Source organism: Corvus kubaryi, unplaced genomic scaffold (genome assembly GCF_017639235.1).
Source record: "Corvus kubaryi isolate FWS band 111438036 unplaced genomic scaffold, C.kubaryi_AGA036_p1.0 78, whole genome shotgun sequence".
NCBI lineage: Eukaryota > Metazoa > Chordata > Aves > Passeriformes > Corvidae > Corvus > Corvus kubaryi.
This window is the reverse complement of record NW_024582065.1, coordinates 6,849,729-6,870,864: the sequence shown is the minus strand read 5'-3', so window position 1 is coordinate 6,870,864 and position 21,136 is coordinate 6,849,729. Positions and strand designations below refer to the sequence as shown.

Genomic DNA, 21,136 nt, shown 5'->3' with positions numbered 1-21,136 from the left:
GCCTGGCAGTGACTGGTGACACGCAACAGAGCAGGTTTCAATTCCAACCCAGTCTACACCACAGGCAGAGGAAAGATCATCCCATACTTATCCCAAGGAGAAAATACTCTCAATACTCTCAGCTGGCACAGCCCCCTCATCCCCTGTTCCAACATACACCGCTTTCAAACCATCACCCTCATATTAAAAATAAAACAAAACTCTCTGTGTCTCTTTCCTTCACTGCAACGTCTGAGTTGAAAGGGTAGAAGTGCTTGCAGAAAGCCATGGTTAATGTTACCCTGGAAGGATCCAGGACAGCATACCAGAACCTGGGTTTGGCATCTGGGAGCCACTTTTCAGCCATATATATCACCGTTCCTGCGTGCACGCCGGTCCACACGAAATTAGCCCTGTGGAATGCAGATTTAAAATCCCCTTTCCAGCAGCACTTAAACGCAGGAGCTAAAATTTGCTCTTTCTCCATTTCCTACCTGTTTAGGAAAGAAGGAGCAAAGTGCTGGCCCTTTGTTTTTTGGGCTCCTTCCCGGGAAGGTTTGCCCAACCCACGTCTGCACCGCAGTGTTCGCAGCCTGAACAAAGACCTTTTAAGCAGCAGCAGCTCCTGCCAGGAGCTCACCACCTGCCTGCCCCTCTCCTCCCCGTTTATTTTGGGGGCTCCTTTTCAATAAGAGCTGACACACGTGTGCAACCCGCTGGGAGCTTTTCCCCCCCATGCCTACAGCGCTGGCTGCAACCCAACCGCCAGCCCAGGGTGTGCAGCTGGGAGAGAGAAAAAAAAAATAAGAAAGAATAAAACCCCAGCAACCTGTGGAATGTTTTCTTGCTCCTGAGAGCTCCAACACTTCCCTGCCTGGGGAGCGCCTGCCATGGCTGGCACTTGCTGCATCCAGCAGCCAACGGGGTTTCCTTTCCAGTGGGTGCCAGCTGGATTTTGGGCAAAGGCTGGGGGTGAGGGGGATGTATTTAACAACTGCCCAATGGTATTTTTCACCTGATGCCGTTTGCCTTGTGCACAGCCACCACCCTTGTACGTCCTTTTTGCACAACTGCTGTGTCCTCGCGAGTGGTGTGGGGGCTGCTTGGCACCCAGACGTGGAGGTTTGTCCTCAGCAGCAGGTTTTGAGCTGTGCTTTCACCTCTCTGACACGCCCATCTCACGGCCACAAAAGCAGGGCAGATGCTGTTTTCACAGCCAGGAATCCAGAGGGGTTTGTGCAACCTCTTAACCCCAAATCTGCCCAAAAGCCCCCTGAGGACAAGCCCTGCTGTGCCCCACAGCACTTTGCTTGGTCCAAGCAGATCATGCAGGAATAGCACAGAATAATGGATTCATCTGAGGATATGGCCCAGAAAAGGAGCAGGGTACTTTGGGGTGTGCTGGAGCTCTGCTTTCAGCTCAGGGCTGGACACCTGGGGAGCATCAGGGTATTTATGTGCTGGCTTGGAGGGATTCATTTTCACTGTAAATAGGGACACCAGAGTTTTCCAATATTTATTGGTCAAGATTCAGTTTTGCAGAGTTTTGTGGTAAGTTTATAGCCTGCCCAGGCAGGAGGGCGGCTGGAGATGTGGTGTGGGCAGCATCCCGCGGAGGGATGCTGCGTGCAGCCAGCCAGGGAATGTGGACGGTTCCTGCAATATCAGCTAAAAACGGGAGCCCTACCCAGCTCATCTGAGCCGTGCCCCGGGGAAGGCTCTCGGCACAGAGTCAGTGCTTTAATGCCCTGTGCCATTCCCTGCACAGACACACACCCTGACTCCCCCTCCAGAGCCTTTTCCAACGTACTGGAGTGGTTTAAAGAGGATTTTTTTTTATCCGTGCGTGCCTGTCTTTCCTCCAGACCCCCTCCCGGGGGACAGGCGAGCCCGTCCTATCAGCCCCAGAAATGGTGGCTCCTATCACAGCTCCCACCCTCCTCCCCAAAGCCGCAGCCACAAAGGCGCTTGCTCAAGCGTAGCATTCCTGCTCCCTGTGTCCCGGGAACAGCTGTGCCGAAAGGATGCCGAGAATCCCTGCGAGGCTCCAAGGAAAAGATATTAACGCAGGGGGGGAGCAGCAGCGATATAATAAAAAGTCATAATAAAAGAGAGAACCACTGAGTGGATTAGCAGCCCAAACGCCGCTTGGCTTTTGGTTTCCTTTCCTCCAGCTTTTCTGCGCCGCACGACAATCCGCTCAAATTCCTCCAGCCCGGAGACGCTCGGCTCCTGAATTTCAGACAGAACTCCTGGAGGTGGCCAGGCTGCAAAGGCTGAGGGCACGGCTGGGAAATCTAACTGCACTGAACTCCACCGAGGGCACGTAGGCACCGGCAGCAGGCGCTGGGTGCTGTACCACACCAGCTCCTCGATGTCTGCACCCACTCCTCGTGTGCCCCCGTGGGGAAATAAAAGGCAGGTTTGGAGCTTGGTGTGTATCTCTCAAGTACATAAAGGTAGTAGGATACATCCCACTGTTTCGAAAAACCCTGGTGCCTGCCCCATGCCAGTTCTTCCTTCGTGGAAGTGCAGAGCAGAGAGTAATAAAATAATGCAAAGGATCCTCAGGGATCATCGAGTCCAGCTCCTGACCCCGCACAGGACAGCCCCAAGTCCTATCCCCGGCCACCAGAGAGGACAGATCAGTGCCTGCCCCTCCACTTCATCAAGAAAGAGGATGGATTTTCCCTGCTGGACTGCTTCAGCAGCCCGGACCCAGGCTCGGCACCGGGGCAGCGGGATGCAGGGGTGGGATGTCCCCATGAGGAGCGAGCAAACCCACAGTCTTCACCCACCGTGAATCCAACTCCAACACCCAGCACAAGGTGTGCAAGGACAACTTTCCCTTTTACTCCTTTAGAAACACCCAGGACCATTTTGGGGGCACAAAGCATCTGCTGCCCGGAGCCGCCGGCTGCGTCAAGAATTCGGGATGAGACGGGAGCGAAGGCGGCGGCTGTGGCGGTGGCAGCTGTTCCCTGCCCGCAGCCCTCCTGCCACGCAGGGCATTTAAATGTTAAAGCACACTCCCCACGGCTGCTTTCTGCACCATTCCTGCCCAGCTCACAGACACCCTGCTCCCGGGAGCCGCCGGCCCACGAGGCACCCATGGGCTCGCTGGTGGCCAAGCTCCTTCTGCCCACCCTCAGCTCCTTGGTCTTCCTCCCCACCATCAGCATCGCGGCCAAGCGGCGTTTCCACATGGAAGCCATGGTTTACTTCTTCACCATGTTCTTCGTGGCGGTAAGCAGGTCCCAATTTCCCCTCTCCCTGCATGTTTTATCCCCCCAAATGCCCACCGTACCACTGGGAAGCTGATTCACCCAAGAGCAGCCAGTACAACCCCTGAAATATCCCTTTTCAGTTATTTCCCACTGTGCGTGGTGCCAAGCAGCTGATTCTCCAGTTTAGGATGTCCTACAGTGTGGTCTTACAGAGATTTAGTGGTGTTTTATGACCATGAGGTTAGGGAGAAGGTCTGGGTGCAAAGAGCCTTGACTGATTTGCAATGCTTTGGAGCTGGCTTTGCTCTTTGTTTTACAGCTGCTAAGTGGCCATGCTGAATTTGGGCTTTAAATTGCCTCCAGAATCTCTTGCTCTGCCTCTGTCATTTTAGCCAAAAGCGCATAGTAGTCGAATTATTGATTTTGCAATTGCCAGCTGGGGATGGGAGCAATGCTGGAGTCAGGGGAGTTTCTGCACTGGGAAAGGAGAGACTAAAACATGCTGCTGAGCTATTAAGAAAAATAATTATTAACCCTTTGTGGGTTGAAATGTGTGTTCTACCCGGCTGTGATTCCCTGGCCTTCCTTTGTGTGGAAATAACAAGCGGAAAAATGTCTGTACGTATACAAACTATTCCTATTCCTGCTCCCAGCCACGTGCTGCCCTGGGCTTTGTATGCCTGCTAAGTCACTCCATACAGACACCAGCTGGGCACCCAGAGCAGCATTCCCACTGGAAAAAATCTCCTGTTTGACTACATGGCAATGATCTGCTAAAGAATATGAGGGAAACAGCTCAGCAACCCAGCTGATACTGCATTTCCCACTAATCCCCATCCATCTCAAGGCATCTCGTGAGGGTTGGCACATTCCTTGTACAGAGAAACTGAGGTAGGGAGTAGATAGAGGAACTTTTGTGTGTGAAAAGCTCTTCCACAGGGCTCAGAACCAGGTTGCTCTCCTATTAAGGATCCAGAGAACATCCCTGACCATTTGAGCTGATTAAAGCATGATGCAGGGGGAGAAATTCTGCCAGTTCTATTAAAACCACAGGACCAGTTAATATAAAAACATCCCTGAGTCGCCCAGCCCAGCTCCCCAGGGAAGCCAGACATCTACAATTTCATTTTGCCCTGGGTCTGTGTCTGCTCCGCCTCCCCGAGAAGTCAATAGGAAAATTGGCACGTGTTTCGACAGGAGGTGGAACAGGTCCTCTCCGAAGAGATTGAAGAAGCAAAGTGGGGAAGGGAAGGAAGGGAAAGGAGGAGAGGCAGCTGCCAGCGTGGTGGGGAGGGGGTAGGAAGGGCAGCAGCTGCTGCTGTTGCCTTTCTTGTAGCATCCCACTCCTCCTCCCGCAGCAGAGCTGAGCAGAGCAGTGAAAGCGCGTGGCCACGGCAGACAAGTGCCGCGACGCCGGCCAGGAACGCACTCTTTGTCTTCCACCCTTTCTTCCCCCCGGCTCCAGACTCCCCGAGCCCAATCGCAAGAAGGGAAAAGAATTATGGCGGTGGTGCAATCTTTTCTAGAAGCTGCAGCGAGCCAGAGGGCTCGCAGCAATTCCCATCATAAATAATATCAGCATCCCCACCGGGCCAGAACAGCGAGCAGCGTTCCAAGGGCGCCCTGCCAAGCGGAGAAGGGACTTCTTCAGGAACAGCAGAGCTCGCTGGTGCTGCCACTGCAAAACCTGCAGGGCTGAGGGCTGGCAGGAAAACGAGAGAGCCAGGCAAACACTGGGAGCATTCCTCTGAGTGCACTGGAAAATGTCTCTTGGCGTGGTCTGCATTTATGTTGCATGACAATGGGGTTTTTTTGCAAATAACCTAATCAATGAGCTAATGGGCAGGAACCGTGGTTTTTAAGGGAATGCACTAATGAGTGAATTCCCCAGTATGCAGAGTCTGGCCATATAAACCCTGTTTAGCCTGGACAGTGACCTGGCATCCATACACATTTAATCAGGACACTCATTTTGAATTGTTTTACAAGAATCTTTCGCAATTAAAACCACAACCCCAGAGTCCTCCTTCGGCTGGAGAGGCCGTCCCCCAGCGCCCGGCTCAAAGCAGCTTGGTCATCAGATTGCAAATTCTGGCCAAGAGGCAAATTAAAGTCTGTCTTAGTTTGTACTAAGAGAGAAGAATGCTGATTCTTGGGCAATTTGCAACTGGGAACGATGACATTATCACTCAAATATATTCATTACTGCATATCAGTGATCCTGGTGTGGCTGACACTGTTCTGGCCTGGCTGGCTGTTCTCTCAGCAGCTACACTATTTCAAACCAGTTGATAAGAGCCTTTACCTTACTGGTATGTGGGTAAAAAACTGGTTTTCTAATACTTTTTTCTTTTTAAATAGTTTTACCATGTTTGTGACGGCCCCGGGTTATCAGTGCTATGCTTCATGCGCTACGACATCCTGGAGTACTTCAGCATCTACGGAACAGCCCTGTCCATCTGGGTGTCCCTGATGGGTAAGAACTGCTCTGTTGTGGCTCCTGAAAGCTCCAGAGCTGGCAGAAAGGGCTGGATTTGTCAGCATGGCTGGTGGGACAGTCAGTGGGCACAGTCCCCAGAAATGCTGCTCGCTCTGAGCTCCACCCAAGCTGCCACTGAAATTGTCCTTTGTGGAAGTCAGTCTGTGCTATGGATTAATCCAGTTTTGTATCATTAACACCTTGGAAAGCCATTATAATTGGTGGGGTCCAGACATGGAACTGTCCTGAGTGATGGCTCCTGGAGATAAGGAGCTGTGGCACCTGGTGTTGGTGGTGGTTGGGTGTTCCTCTGCCTGCACCAGCTCTCCCACATGTCCCTACAACAGCAGAATTATCTCCTTCAAATGACAAGAACACTCTGGCAGCCTTGTGCTGCAGTTCAAGGCAGGACAAGGCTATGAGATGACTGAGTTTGAAACCTCATATACCAGGGAATTTTCCATTTCTCCTCATCTTCCCCATACTGGGCCCATCAGCTTGTCTTGCCTCACTTAGGCACGTTAAGAAATGCAGAATCTGCCACTTCCCTTGGTAGCATGGGAATCAAAGTGTTTAGTCAAAACAAATATAACTTCCTGGTTTATCAAAAGCCTGGGGTGGGCTGATGGGAATAATAGATCTGTTCAGAAAAAGCAGAAATTTATTTCACTTCCTTTTTACTATAAATCCCACCCCTTGCCCTGTTATTCAGTTTTCCTTTTCCCACATTCACTTCACTCTCTTTTTCCTCATTTTGTTCCTTATTTGCCACCGAAACAGAATGTAACAAAAATGGAAAAAAACACAAGAAAGGCAAAAAGTTCAAACCTATCATTTTCCCATTTTGTCACCACGACTTTTGGAAGGATGTGAGTATTGCTGGAGGGAGAAGAGAGCAGGTTCAGGGGAGAGAGATGTTCCAACAGCAAAGTTTTGCTTGAAAATTTGGACCATTTCTAACCAGTGCCCACTCGAGACAGAGTCCCCATTTCTCCCCATGATGAGCTGGGATCAGCACTCTGATGTACAGCCCCAAAATGCCCACAAAATTCCCCTCTGCCCTTCAGGGCTCCAAGGATGGTGCAGGACCTCCAGCTGGGATGGGGGTTCCTGCAGCCTCAGAGCCCAGCACAAGCCAGGGTAACACCTCTCAGCTGGGCAGGCTCATCCTGTGGGGATGCAGCAGCATCCCCCTTCCAGGGCATGCAGTAGGATAAATTTTCCATGCAGGGAGAAATGTGTGGGGAAAATATTGCCCTTAGAAATGGCTCTGTCCCCTCAAAATGCGAGTCCCAAGGGGACCCTCCCTCTGCTCACGGCACCTCAGTGCTCTCTCTGCTCAGCTAGAAAAGACAACGAGGCAGATCATTTCCAAAGGGCATTTTCAGTGGATAACAGCGGTGTCAGGGTAGGGCAGAGCTGATCCAGACACTTTGGCTCCTTGCAGCAAAATTCAACTTGATTGCTTCATTACTGCGTTCAAAAACCTCGCGAAAAAATACAAATCCTGGACTACGAGGTTTAAAATATTGACCCGCTGGGAAACAACAGGGATTAAAATGCGGACATTATCCCTTAGCCAAACTCCCTATAAAAGCACGATCCAAGGACATGGAAGGTGTGGTGACTGAAGCCCAGGGAAGCCTCTCGCTGTGGCTTGTAAAGCCCGAGCGCACATGTGCGGACGCAGACCCTCGGGCAAACTTCCCGGAATGCAAATCCAGGACAGCCATAACACAGCTGTGCAAGCTGGAAAAGCATGGAGCCCACTGGGATCCATAACTTTTATCAGTTATTACCCCATTCTGTGCTAAACAAAAGCCTCTAATAATTTACTCACACTGGCAACTTCCAGCTTGCAAACCCCGGGCAGGTGCCGGCGCGGCCGGGACCCCATTGCACCAGCGGGGGAGTCCCACTGCACTGGGTTGATGGAGCCTGTGCCAGAGTAAGCTGGCAAGTTTGGGAAGGCTGGAGATGCAGGATGAACCCAGGGAATGATTGGGGGCTCGTTGGGCATGAGGGTCTTTGCAGTCACCTCTAAATTCTGGGTCAGGGAAAAGGGAAATCATAGAATCATAGAGTGGTTTAAAGTTGGAAGGGACTTTAAAGATCATGTTGTTCCACCCCCTGCCATGGGCAGGGACACCTTCTGCTACCCCAGGTTGCTCCAAGCCCTGTCCAACCTGGCCTGGAACTCTTCCAGGGATCCAGGGGCAGCCACAGCTTGTCTAGGTAGGGAATCTCCTTTAAGCTTCCCTGTGCAACACTGAAATAAACCCCTAAAATCAGCTCCTGGACCCACCACTCAGATGGCTCAGGAGGGTTCACTTTGCCCCATGTGCCTCAGTTTCCCCAGCAACGTGACATGAGAAGGGAAACCAGACACGGATGGAACGCTGAGGGTCCCCAGGGCAGACCCCAGGAAGGCTTTAGCGGGGCAGCTGGAAAAGGGGGGTATGAGCTGATGCTCCCTGTGCTCGGTCCCCCAGCCCTGGCAGAGTTTGACGAGCCCAAGAGATCGACATTCGTCATGTTCGGCGTCCTCACCATCGCCGTGAGGATCTACCACGACCGCTGGGGCTACGGCGTCTACTCGGGCCCCATCGGGACGGCCGTGCTGGTGATCACTGTCAAATGGGTACGTGGGGCAGGGCACTGGGACGGGCCTCTGTGGGATGCTCCTGGTGGGAAAAGGGCTGAGCCCTACATGGAGGAGTCCAACCTGTGCCAGTGATTTCCTCCTCAAGATCCAGCTCTCGATCTCACGGTGATTGAACAGCATTTCTCCTTTAACCTGAGCAGAAGGCAGGCAGACAGCAGCCTTGGTGATAAATGCCAGATTTGATTGGTCTGAGCAATCTACTACACCTCCTGTCCCTGCAGCTCTAATCAGGAGGAACGTATTTATGGAGTTTTTACAGCTACTCAGAGGCGGAGGGATCTGGTGAACTGCCCCGGATCTGGGGAAGATGTGGATAAAACACGGTGATAAAGTGGGGAGGAATCTGTCTGCAGTCTGCCTGAATCCAGCTGGGACAGTCGGGCAGAGTGCAGCAATCTGTGCCCCACTCACAGCACGTGCTGTGGACCCAGCTGGGAGGGGAGTGGGGAAGCCACTGGCAGGAGTGGGCAAGGAGTGATGGGATAAAAATTGCAGAAAGATGGTGCCAAGCATCGTGGAAATACAGTGGTGCAAATCCCAATTATAAACTCTCACTAAGCCTGCAGCTAAAAGCAAGTGGCTACCACGGGGAGGGGATGGGCAAGGAGGAGACCAAGGCACGGGAGCACCCTGTAGCCTCCAGTCTGCAGATGCTATGCCAAGATCTGCTCTCCCAGAGACTGGGTTTGTGAGGGCACACACTCCCTGAGCTAGCTTTGGGACTGAATATTAAAAATCCAGTATGATTATGAGGAATGAGTCTGGAGCAGCCAGCTAAATCCAGGTGAATACACTTGGTGTGCTTCTCCTTCCTCCCAGCTGCAGAAGATGAAGGAGAAAAAAGGGCTCTACCCTGACAGGAGCGTCTACACCCAACAGATCGGTCCTGGCTTCTGTTTTGGGGCGCTGGCACTGATGCTGAGGTTCTTCTTTGAGGTACCTGTGTGCACACTCACCCTCCCCGGCTTTACAAGGTGTAAGGGACATCACCAGGAGAGGAGACTTCCCCCTCCACATCACTGGGCTGCATCCAGCCTTGGACAAACCCCAGCTCAGGCATGGGGCTCCAGGGTTGGCATGCTGGGGTCTGGCAGCAGCACAATGGTCCCTCCATGCTTGTCCCCATGCCAGCCCCTGCTCCGTTCGGGGCAGGTGTCACAGCAGAGTGATGCTTGGTTTCTTTTTCCCCCTTCAGTGATTCACAAGGACATGGGATGTGCTTTCCTCAGGCACACGTGGTCCTCAGAATGGCTTTGTCAAGTGCGAGCAGGGTTTTTTGGAAACTGGGCACAGGTGACTTAAGGACACATCGCAGCGACGCGGCAGGGACTGGATCCGACCCAGGCACAGCCAGATCCAGAGCTGGCTCACGCCAAAGAAAAGACTCTCAGTGGCTCCCAGGGGCACTTATTCCTGTGTTTATATCCTTCTGCTCCTGCCGCTGGCCAGTCCCCCTGTCCTGCTCCGAAGGGTCCGTGTGTCCCGCCGGGCAGGCGATAACCCCCCGACAGAGCTGCCGGCCGTGCCTGCGCTCAGCCCCGCCGTTACAGCTGCTCTGTGCTTTGGGAGCTGCGAGATACAACCTCACAGGCATCCCCAAGGATTATTTTTCAAAGCATTTAGTAATTGCAAATTCTAGCAGAACATAAAAATGTCACTTAGCAGAAGCCGCCTCCCCGCGCGCCCCGGCCTCGCCGCCGCGTCCTTTGCGGGGTAATGAAACACTTCATTCAAGAATTGGGAAATGTGCAAATTAGAACGTGTTAAATCCACTTTGCTTTAGGTGGTTTTTTTTTTTTTCATTGGAAATCCTTTCTTCTCTGACAGCAAAGGGAGGCAGAAGGTTCAGGAATCTTTTTTATTCCCTTCCTTTTGGCTACTTGTAGAAGTTTAATGTTGCGCACCTCACGCGAGCCCCCGGCCTCGCTGCTCCCGCTTCTCACTGCGCTCTCCCTGTCTGCAGGAGTGGGATTACACCTACGTGCACAGCTTCTACCACTGTGCCTTGGCCATGGCCCTCGTGCTGCTGCTGCCCAAGGAGAACAAGAAGGCCGGGAGTGCCGGAACCCCCGCCAGGCTCGACTGCTCCACGCTCTGCTGCTGCGTCTGAGCCCCCGGGCACGCCGGGCACGCGTGTTCCTGCTCCTGGGGTGATTTTCCTGCAGCCAAAAGGAAAATGCCTGCCTGCTGGGTTTTCCTGTGCACATCAGCATCTTTTCCCACCGGCTCGGTGTGCACTCTGGGATTTTCTCCCCTGGGAAGTTTTCTGACTAACCGGGGTCTAGTGGAAGGTGTCCCTGCCCATGGTGAGGGAGTTGAAACGAGATGGGCTTTAAGGTCCCTTCCTACCCATCCTGTGATTCACCTTTCCACCGTCAGCCCCGGCAGGGTTTGCACTTCCAGTTTGGTACACATCCGTATTCTCCCAGGAGGAGCACTCAGCTGGACTGTGACCTGTCCCCTGCCCCAGGAGACCCCTGCACTCCCAGGCCATGTCACCTCCTGGGCTGTCCCTTGCACTGACCTGGCAGGACCCAAGTTGTCCCCTCTGTGCAGGTTTGCCCAGCCTGAGCACACAAAGCTTCGTTTGCAACACCCAATTAACAGAACCTGTATTTTTTGTGAGATATTAACTATTTTATTTATGCATTCTCTTGATGTAAATAATACTAACAAAGACTTTGCCAGTGTGCGATGCCAGCATTTCTTAAGCGGGGCAGGAAACTTTCCAGCTCCACTTGGCTCAGTCGAGGGCAGATGCCAAGTCCAAAGCAGGGCTCTGGGCACGGCCACCACAGCTCCTCAAACCTGGAGGGAGCTGCAACACTGGGCACTTTGTCCTTGCAGACCTGCAGGCGCAGGCAGCAGGTGCCTCATTGGTATGGAAAGTACATGGAAAATGAGAGGCAGAGAAAAGAAACTCCTGGAGGGAGGGGGGAGGGCTGTAAGCCTATAACATCTCCTCTAACAGACTATTTACTATAGCAGAAGTGTATGATTTATTTAGACTGTCTGGGAAAAAGGCCAAGACTATATGTCATGGACAATTAGAGCAGTATTGATATACAGAGATGTCCACAGAAAGCCCACATTAAGCCTGGGTTCCTCTGGAAGAGAAATCCACCCCAGTCATTCATCAGAGCAACTTCCTGCGACGGGGCAACAACCAAAACTGACTGAGCTTCCAACAAAAATATAAATGAATTATGAACCCCCAAGCATCCAAGAGTCACTGGCAAGCGGTGGCACAGCTGACGCAGCTGCACACGGAGGCAGAGCAAGCAAAGAGCTTTCAAAGGGTTCCCCAGCACCTAAACCAACACAGCTCCGTTCCTTCCCAGCATCCAGGCCCCGGGATGTTTACAAGATGCTCTCAGGGTTTGCGTGCAAGGCTGTCCTCGTTGCTTGCACGCTACTGGAGTGCTTTGCCGTGTGAGGGCTGCTCAGGGTGGCCCCAAAAAACAGGCCCGAGTGCTCTGATTCAGAGTGCAAGAGGCAGCTCAGCACTGCCTGCAAGAGATGCCTCTGAGAGTCCACAGCTGCTTCCCAAGGGGCCACCCCCATGGGCCTCCCGTGGCCATGCTGGCTCTTCCTGGGTGTTTGTCACCCCAAATGTAAATTCTCAACGCTGACCCTTCCCAGGAGCCTGACCAGCAATGCCAGCAGCCTCCATCGCTTGCTGCAGCCACTGATCAGAGACTCCATTGCCCCACCAGCTCATTTTGGGACTGTTTGGTCCCTCCTGGGCTGCAGTGATCGGCACAGCCCTGCAGCAAGCCCTGGGGACACGGGCAGCGTGGGTATGGTGAGAGCCTGGTGAGGGTCCAGTGCTGGGAGGAGGGCACTGGGTGACCACGACACCCAACTGGGACTGAGCAAGAGGGACCAAAGGTTGGCAAACCCCATGCAAACAAGGAGGGCACATTACCTGAGGAGCAGCTGAGTAGATAAAACCTCCTGTTCCCACCTGCCACGTATCCAGCTGCAAAAAAAACCCTGAAATTGTCTTGCACACAGCAAAATCTCAAGCAAGGTTTGCTTTGTCCCCTCCTTCTCCCTGCTGATGCCCCAGGACACTGCTCCAGCTGTGCCAGCCATCCATCCCTTGGCACCCCAGTGCAGGACCAGCACCCAGCCTTGAGACTGACACATACCTGGGCACACCCACAGGGTCCCTGCGCTGGCATCAGCCCCGAGCTGATGGCAGCACCCGGCACCCCGACACCAGAGGAAGGTGCAGGGCTGGATCCACTACCCCAGGCAGGATATCCCCTGCAACACCAATGCAGGGAAATATTATAAACATCTACAGCAACGTAGACAAAACAGTCTCTCGTAACCTTTTAGCGCTGCCGAGAGCTTTGCCTGTAAGAGCTCTTGAGCCCCTGCCAAAAATTCTGGCTGTTTTCATAAGAGTAGGTGTTTTCGTCTAAGGTGCAGTCTGAGTGCTGTGACCTTTGTCATGTCTGCTACTGAAATTTCCTGCTTCTCTGTTATTCTCTTCTTTGGTAAGACGATATGAAACCCAAAACTTTTATTGCCCCTTTTAAAGTGTCTTTATAGCTCCCCGTCTACTTCATATACTGTCTTACTCTCCAGTGCTGGGATATTACTTATGGGATCCGGGCTTGATGCTGCAAAAGGCATTTGGGTTTCACGAAGCCCAAACTGCCTGGGCTTTTTTAAGATCAGCCGGGGGGGGGGGGGAAAAAAAAAAAAGACAGAAAATAGAAAAAAAGGAATGAGAAGGGAGGGACTGGGCTTTCCGCTCTGGAGGCATCAGCATCTGCTACCAGCGCAGCCTCCCCCGCCTCTGCCAGGCCTCCCCGGGCACAAAACCCAAACTTTGCTTTGTGTCTGGGTCAGCATGGGGTGCCCACAGACCCTGTGGGGATGGCATTGCACAGCATCTCTTCCCCGGCCTCCATCCCCTGCCAGCTGTGCCCTGGAGCTGGCAGCTCAGATGTGGCCGGACAGCACAGCTGGTGCCAAAGCAGTGTGCAGCAGCTGGGGCACATCTGCCCTGGAGCTGGCACTGGGGGAGGCCAGCCCTGCTTGTGGGACTCCCATGCATCCCATTTCCCAGCCCAGTTCCAGCACCAGGACAGACACATGAAGGATGTGTCCCTAGGGAAGGGTTGTGGGTGCCCATGCTCCGTGCTCCCAGTCCCATCCCTCAGGCTGTTCAGCATGACCTCCCTGTCATCCTAGGTGACAAAGATCCCCTGGGATCTCATCTGCACACTCCCCAGCATCCCCACTGCAGTGGGAGCAGGGATCCGATGTGCCAGGGGGAGAGGGCTGGTGGAACTGTCCCCTCCAGGGGGACATTCTCCCCCACTTGCCTGGAGCAGGGCTGGCAGAGAAGGGAATTAGGACCTACTCCTGCTGGAGGGGAGGCTTCCAGAGATGTCTAGTCAGGCTCTGTGCCAGCTAATCTTCCAGGCAAACTTTATCCAGATCCTTTTGGCTGCAGAAAGTGAAAAACCAGCCAGACCCAAATATAAGAGCCTGGTTTCTGCTGCCAGCTGCATGGGGCACTCCAGAAAAGGCCTTATCACCACGGGATTTTGAGAGATGGCTTTGGGGTTTTTTCCACACGCTGCTCTTCCCTCCTCACCCTCCCACTGTCATTCCCCCATGCATGTTCGAGTGTTGAACCGAGCCAGGTCAATGCAGATGGTGGGGCTGAGGTTTTCCTCGTGCCCACTTTGAAGCCCTCAGGCCACAGTGACACCACCCCACTTCAGAGAGTGCTGTTGCTCCATCCTGAGGCACCACGAGCTCATTGGGAGCAGCCTCCTTCCTGGAATTGCCAAAGAAACCAAAGTTTCCCCTGGAAATTCAGGAGCAGTTGTAGGGGCAGGAGCCCTGTGGTGAGACCAAGGGAGAACTCTTGTCCTCCATCACCCTCCAGTTCTGATGTGCCTGTGCCCTGTGAGAGGGATAAATCAGGTCTGCAGGGGCAAAGGGCAGTCACCAGCCGTGTCCTACACAGCCCTGGGGCTCCACAGCCATGGGACATGGTGCAAATGCACTGTGAGAACCCAGCCTTGTCCATCAGTCTGGAAAAAAGGGGAGATGGAGTAACTGAAGCGCCTATATTGGTATCTCTCAGCATCTCTCCAGCTATCCCAGCCCCAATGAACATCCTTTTAGAGCGTACAAAGAAGGTCTCCTGCTCTTCTGAGCAGTAACAGGAAGTGCAGGGTGGAGTTAGGGCAGACACAGCCACAGGAATCAGTAAAGCGGTACCTCCTGCAAGGGTGCGAAGCTGCCTAACCCAGCACTAATGAGAGAAAAAACACATTAATGCATCAGGATTCTCCTTAAAATGCCACACAATGGTCCAGCATGTTTCTCTTCCCTCCACTTTCCTCTCAGCAAGATTCCCAACCAAACTTCCCTGCCCAGTTTTTGCAGGCAGGGCAGCCCCCTCCCGCTGCCACTGGCAACACTGGGGTATTTTTTGGGCACCACAGACAGACCGAGCCACTCAGGGGCACAGAGGAGCTCAGCTGCAGCACCACAGACAGCTTGGGGTCCAGCAGGGAGCCCCTCACACACTCCCAGGTGTCCTCTTCCCCCAGCAGCACCAGACACGGACACGGCTGTGGACTCAACCCAAGTGACCAAACCCCGGTGTCGGGCAGGGCAGGTGCGGCGCAGCCGGGCCCTCTTGACCCTTCCAGGGATGCTTTCACAGCTGCAAAATCCCACTCCAGGCCCAGGTTTGGTGTCTCCAGCCTCCCCGCTCCTCCGGCGGAGCGGTCCCAGGGAGCGGCAGTCCAAGGTTTTCGGTTTAGGCCAATCTCCCAGAAATTCTGTCATCATGCAGTGCATCACGCACACTCCCGGATCCGCATTACACAGAGGATGGCTCCGCTCCAGCGCCTCTTAAAGTCAGTGGAAAAACCCTCCCTCGCTACGATGGGAGCTGGCTCGGGCCCTGTACGCTCTCACAGATACCATGAAGTTGTTTTAAGCTGGGAATATCTCGTGGCCCCAAAGTTTCTCCTGGAAAGGGACAGGGCAGGGGGTCTGCAGAGCGGGTGCTCTGAGGAAAGCTCCCAACCTTGCAACCGCCTTTCAATGAGCATTTAATGAGCCCTCGTTATCTGATCCACGTGCTCCAAATGCAAGGAAACCGCTCAGGTTTCCAACTGCACACATCACCTGATGCTCATAAAACGAGCTGATGTGTCTGGGAAGCCCCAGACCCAAAGAAACATTTTTTAAATGGGGGGGGAAAAAGTCAATTATGCTTTAAAAACACCCCTGTGGGCAGACAGGGATGGTGGTTGCTCTCCCCTGCCTTCCTCTGGTTTTCCAGCAAAGCAAATGTTCACTGATAAAACTCACAATCTCCTTATAAAGGCAGGATCGTTTTGCCTGTAAAAGGGAAGGTTTGGGGGAAGTTTTACACACGTCTCTGCTCTCTTTATGTCTTTATTTGCATTTTCATTTCCACAGTAGTGGAGCTAATCTGAATGGAGCAGGAGCGAGGGTCCAGGTTACAACCAAAGTATCAGGTAGCACCTTCACATCTGGAAGGGATTTTGACACAACTTCTCCCAGACTGTTACAGACAGTTTAAAAGCAAAATCTGATAAATAGCAAATGTTTAACAAGTCAATAGGAAGCTGCATTTGCAAGAACATGTGGCTCTAGCCGGCCTAGCACCTCCGCACTGCCAAGGCCCTTCAAACGCATCCGCACACATCCCCACAGCACGCGGCAAGGGGCTGCCGGGCTCTGCCCCGGCCCAGGCTCAGTTACAGGGGGAGGATTAAACACAGATGTGTCTTTGTATGGCCAGACATCTCCAGCTTCAAAGCCTGAGAGGGTCCCGAGCCTCCCTGCTTTGGTGGTGAGGGACTGGTTTCTCCTTCCCGGCCTAAACAGAGCCCCGTTCGTTTCTCGTGAGCCTTCAGCCTCATGTTTATGGTAGGAAGAGGACAAAGGGAGCTGAAGGGCTCAGGAAAGCACCGCAGAACCCGTTGTCACAAACCTCCAGGCGTGCTGGGCACTGCTGCCCCTGTCACGGGTGGTTTTGGGGCTGCACTGACCAATGAGGCCCCACTTAGGTCACAAGCACACAAGGTCTCACCCCAGTTTTGCACAGCTTGGGATCCATGAGGGTCCCAGTCCACAAGGCAGAGGTGGATTACACCCATTTATACCTGTTTACGCCTTTGAAAATCCTTCTCCATCTCCTGGGAGCCACAGCCTCCTCAGGACAGAGGTCACTGGCCACCCAGGCAATGGTCTCCTGAGGAAAAGTGCCACAGGAGGTGAAACATCCCGACACAAAATCTCTCACAGTGTTGCAACCCTGCCTGGTTTGGGGAGACTTCATTCCCAAAATGTGGGAAGAGGCATTAAAATGGAGAGAATTATGCAAGGAGCGGGGAGCAGAGGGGGAGACGGAGGAAGAAGAAGGGACCAGGAAAACCACCAGAAACCCTCCAGGATGCCTGCCTATATTTACAGATAATGTGTCCAGCCCTCTTGCCAAGTCCCACTCATTTGGAGCCGGGCTCATGTTTTGGATTAATTTTAAGGCAGTTCCTAAAGCATCTCACTCGCACAAGGAAGAATTTTTGCCTCCTTGGCCAAGGTGACTTTTTAAAAAATCTCACTCGCTATTTTTCAACCTCTCACTCATTTAAAATTGTCATAGCCCGGGTGCTGCGGGGGCACTCAGTGCAGACAGTTTGTGTTCTGGCACCCACCAGCACCACAGAGCATGCTGGAGTGGGGTTGGGTGTGAGGATGGGGGGCCAGGGGAAGATTTCCCTGCAAGTCAGAGCCCTTCCCTCATCTGTGAGCATCACTAGACCAAGCTCTGAGGGCAGAAATAGCCCCTCCTGCACACCCACATCTCCCCAGGCATCCACCATGGGCTGCTTTAAGGTTTTCCCTGTAAACTCTTCCACAGAAGGTCAGGCATTTGTTTTTTTTGAAGTAAAATATTGTGTGGACACATGAATGTGCTCTCCAAACCAGTGCCTTTTGTCTGAGGAATTAAATTCCAGATATTTCCCCCAAACTGTGACTGTCCTGTTGCATGTGAGTTCTCTGCTCAGAGCCTCCCCAGAAGGAGCCACCTCAAGACGTGCCCCAGCTGCTCAGTCTCTACTGGGAGGATTCATCCCAGAGCTGTCATTCCCATCTCCCAGCCACAACATGGAGACAGTTTTGGAGGAGAAACATGACAACAGCCACTCCCAAAACCTCCACCCAGCCCACCTTCTCACCCAGGCATCTGCAGCATCCTAATCATCCCGGAATCCAAAGCACGTCCACGCAGGGATTTCAGATGCTTCCCATTTAGCTCCAACATTTGCAAAATGCTCAGCCACTGACTCACAGAAGGCCAGGACAGCCATGGCCCTCACTGCACCATGGCAGGATCGAGTACACCACCCCAGAGGGGTTTTGGAAAAAAAAAAAAAAAGGGGGATTTTTGGGAATCAAGCAGCCCTTGGTACTAAGCAGCTTTCCCAGCACACCCAGGGTGAACGAGCAGGATGTGGGGCATGGAAGTTGCTACTTTTTGCTGGTGATCCCACATGCCACACTGGGGTTTTGAGGCGCGATCGGAGCAATGGAGGGGAAAAGCACAACCTGAGAGGGATTGGGAAGGGGGAGCTGCAGGCACAGCTCAGTGTGGGGCTGCAGAAGGTGCAGGAAGGGAATCCAGGGGCTGCGGGATGTCAGGAGCCACTTGGCTGCTGCTTGGGCTTTTGGGAGCAAGGGCCAGACACTTTCTTTCCCTCACACCTCAAGCCCTAAAGATCAAGTGACAACAGCAGTGATCAGAAATTGTCCCTTTGGCTGGAAAAATATAAATCACAAGATCTCACTGTTCCCTGCATCCAGAGGCACCAAAAGCAGCATGAGGACCTCCTTCCCACAGCAGCTCTGCTACATGAGCATCCCTTAGGCCCTGGGGGAACCCAGACACACAGAGGCAGCCACAAAAATGAGACAGATATTTGGGGTTTCAGTTAAGCACGACCAGCAAGAAAAGTCGAGCTTGCGTTTGACTGGATTTGGGAGATGAAGTTTTAGGGCAGCTCCATGGTTTTATGTAAAGAATCAACCATAACCTCATCCCACGAGGGAAATGCAGAAATTCAAGGTGCCTCTTGTGCAATAGATGCTGCTCCCTACTCAGGCAGGTCTGGGATAGTGCTCAGAGTTTTGCTGCATCCCTGTCCAGCCTAAAGGAGAGACCACACACAAAACGTTTTCAGGATGCCAGCAGCTGTGCACAAAGCATTTGGTTTACATTAATTATGTCTGGACAAAAAAAATAAAAGGGGGAGAGGAGGAGAGCAAGCGAGTGGAGAAGACAGGAGGGATGCAGGGAGGCTTCTGCATCGTCCTGATAAGATCTGCTCTGATCCCACATGCAGGTCACAGCACACAGCGGGTGTCTTAACACCTCCTGCCACCCAGAGCAGGCCTGCATGGCCCCTGTGAATACCCTGGGGAATGCAAAGCACAAACAGAGCCCTTGATGCTCTCAAAGACCCCATGGGACTCTGTCCCCTGAGCTTTATTCCCCATTCTGCTTCCCTCTTTCTTCTTCTCTGAGCAGAAATGTTCCCAAGAAAGACCAAGGCAGGTACAGCAAATGCTGCTGCTGGCAGTTACCAGGGTGGGAAGCAGCACATGAGAGGGGAAGAGGTGGATGGTAAGAGGAGTCATTAAAAACAGAAAAATGCCCTTTGTTCCACAGCTGTGCAGAAACCCCAGCAGAGGCTGAACAAAGCCCTTCCCCGTCTCCTCTCCAGCGAGTGCTGCGAGCAGCGGGGACTCTGCAGGGTCAGGAACTGCCACCCCACAGGGATGGACACCCTATACCAGCACAGACCTGTGGCCCCCCTGTCCCCTCCCCAAGGGCAAAGGAGCCTGGTGAGGTGCAGGCTGAGCCTGCCTTGCCTTGGGCTTGAGCAGCCAGCAACAAGGCTGGATTGATCAGATCCCCACAGAGGAAAACCCACCATGAAGAGCCCATGATGCTGCTCACTGGAGGAGAGGAGAAATTCTGGTCTCACCCTGGGCTGCACCAGCATCACCCCACTGGCCCAGCCCCAGGCTCAGCAGCACACAGAGGGACATCCAGCCCTGAGCTCCCAACAGAGCTGACACCTGCCTGCAGGGGCTGGGCTGAGGGCCCACAAGAAGCTGCCTGTGACCTGCAGCTGCACCCCTGCCATGCCCTGCACATCTCCATGCCACATGTACCCATCCCATACAGCCTCCCTGGGCTCCGTGTGCCCACGGGCCCTTCGGCAGTCCCTGAGCAAGGACCTTGCTGCAACAGGAGCTGCACAAATCCTAAATACATTCCCATCCCCCAGGAGCCAGCAGCCACCCAGCCAGGTCCTGCTGCAAAACAAGTGATGTCAGGTGGCAGCACTGCCAGGCGCAGGCAGCTGGAAGAGCTGTGCAGCCATCCCAGAGAACCACAGTGGTCAAGCCCCTCACTGGCAGCAGCTGCCCCTTCCCAAAATCCGCTGCTCTCCGGGGCAGCCTCGCTGCTTGATGAACTTTCGCGTTCCAGCAGCAGCAGCGTCTCAGGGGGCCCAGCCTGCGCACGCCAGAAGCTGGACTGACCCATGTCAGAGGTGATTAATTTATCAGGCTTTTGGCACCCACCGCTCTCCGCCAGAAAAACAATATCCCAAATTCCAGGCCCTCCCGCCCAGCAGATGTGTCTGCGGCCAGGGCGGCCATTCCAGCCCGGCTCGCAGGAGCCGCTGCGGGGACGCAGCACCCAAGGCTCCCGTGGTGCCGGCTGCTTCCCCATCCCCACTGGGAATCCACGGGAGAGCCTCCTCCGGGAGCAATGCCCAGGGGGTTTGTGCTGGGCTGCCACTCCGGTGGGTCCAGCCTCTCACCCTCTGGAGGTGGCCGTGCTGCCAGGCCACTGAGGAGGACCAGGATGGATGCTCAGAGATGATGGGATGTCACCTCACTGAGCCCTCCATCCCAAGGAGGAGCAGCACCATCGTGTCACAGCGCTCAGCAGCCCTCGGAGCTGCCCGGCATCGGGAGCATGTCTGGGTTTGAACCAAGGAAGCACTGATTCAGGCCTAATTAAATTAGCATTAATCTGTTATCATCAGAAAAACACGCCAGGCCTCGAAGGGACAGATTAACGAAGTTGTTATTAGTGGAGAGGGTCAGAGGATGGGGATGGGGCACAGCATCGCTGCAGGTGCTTGTTGAGGCCCGAACTCTCCATCCCTGCCTCTATCAGGGGTTTATAGCAGGAAGTCAAGAGGGCAGTGATACCATTCAGAGGCTGCAGAGCACTTGGATGTCGGGCAGCCAAGAAACGGGAGATTTTTCATCCTCTCCCCCCACTTCACTGCCTCCCCCTGGGTTTCTAAGCAGGGATGGGAGCCCCTTTGGAGCACAGGAGCAGCCAGTCCCTCTGCCTCCCAGCACTGGCTGTGGGGAGACCTGCTCCTGGCCCAGCTCTGAGCTCGCCCTGACGTCAGGGTGAGGGGTAGACGGGGGGGAGACACGGGCAAACAGCCTATTATTTATCCCCGAAAGGTCACCGAGCACCTTGGAAGGCGCTGGAGCTGGATCCCCACGGCCCGGAGGGGGGCCAGCGTCTCCTCGAAGGAGAGGTTTCACAATTCATCCCATTTGCTCTCTGTGGCATTTTCATCACGGTAGTTCGACTTATGCAATTACATAAAAAACATCTAATGAAATCTCGGTGACACAAAACATGAACGTTTATATTGGCCTCCCCGT

At 53.6% G+C, this 21,136-nt stretch overlaps 1 protein-coding gene across 1 annotated transcript; it reads left to right on the top strand.

The window, feature by feature from the left end:
- The first annotated feature begins 2,937 nt into the window (after positions 1–2,937).
- MYMK (myomaker, myoblast fusion factor) lies at positions 2,938–11,040 on the top strand. Its single transcript, XM_042052613.1, has 5 exons — positions 2,938–3,225; positions 5,568–5,682; positions 8,178–8,326; positions 9,170–9,286; positions 10,314–11,040. The coding sequence occupies exons 1-5, from the start codon at positions 3,091–3,093 to the stop codon at positions 10,458–10,460; spliced, it is 663 nt and encodes a 220-aa protein (XP_041908547.1). The 5' UTR covers positions 2,938–3,090; the 3' UTR covers positions 10,461–11,040.
- Positions 11,041–21,136: the final 10,096 nt, after the last annotated feature.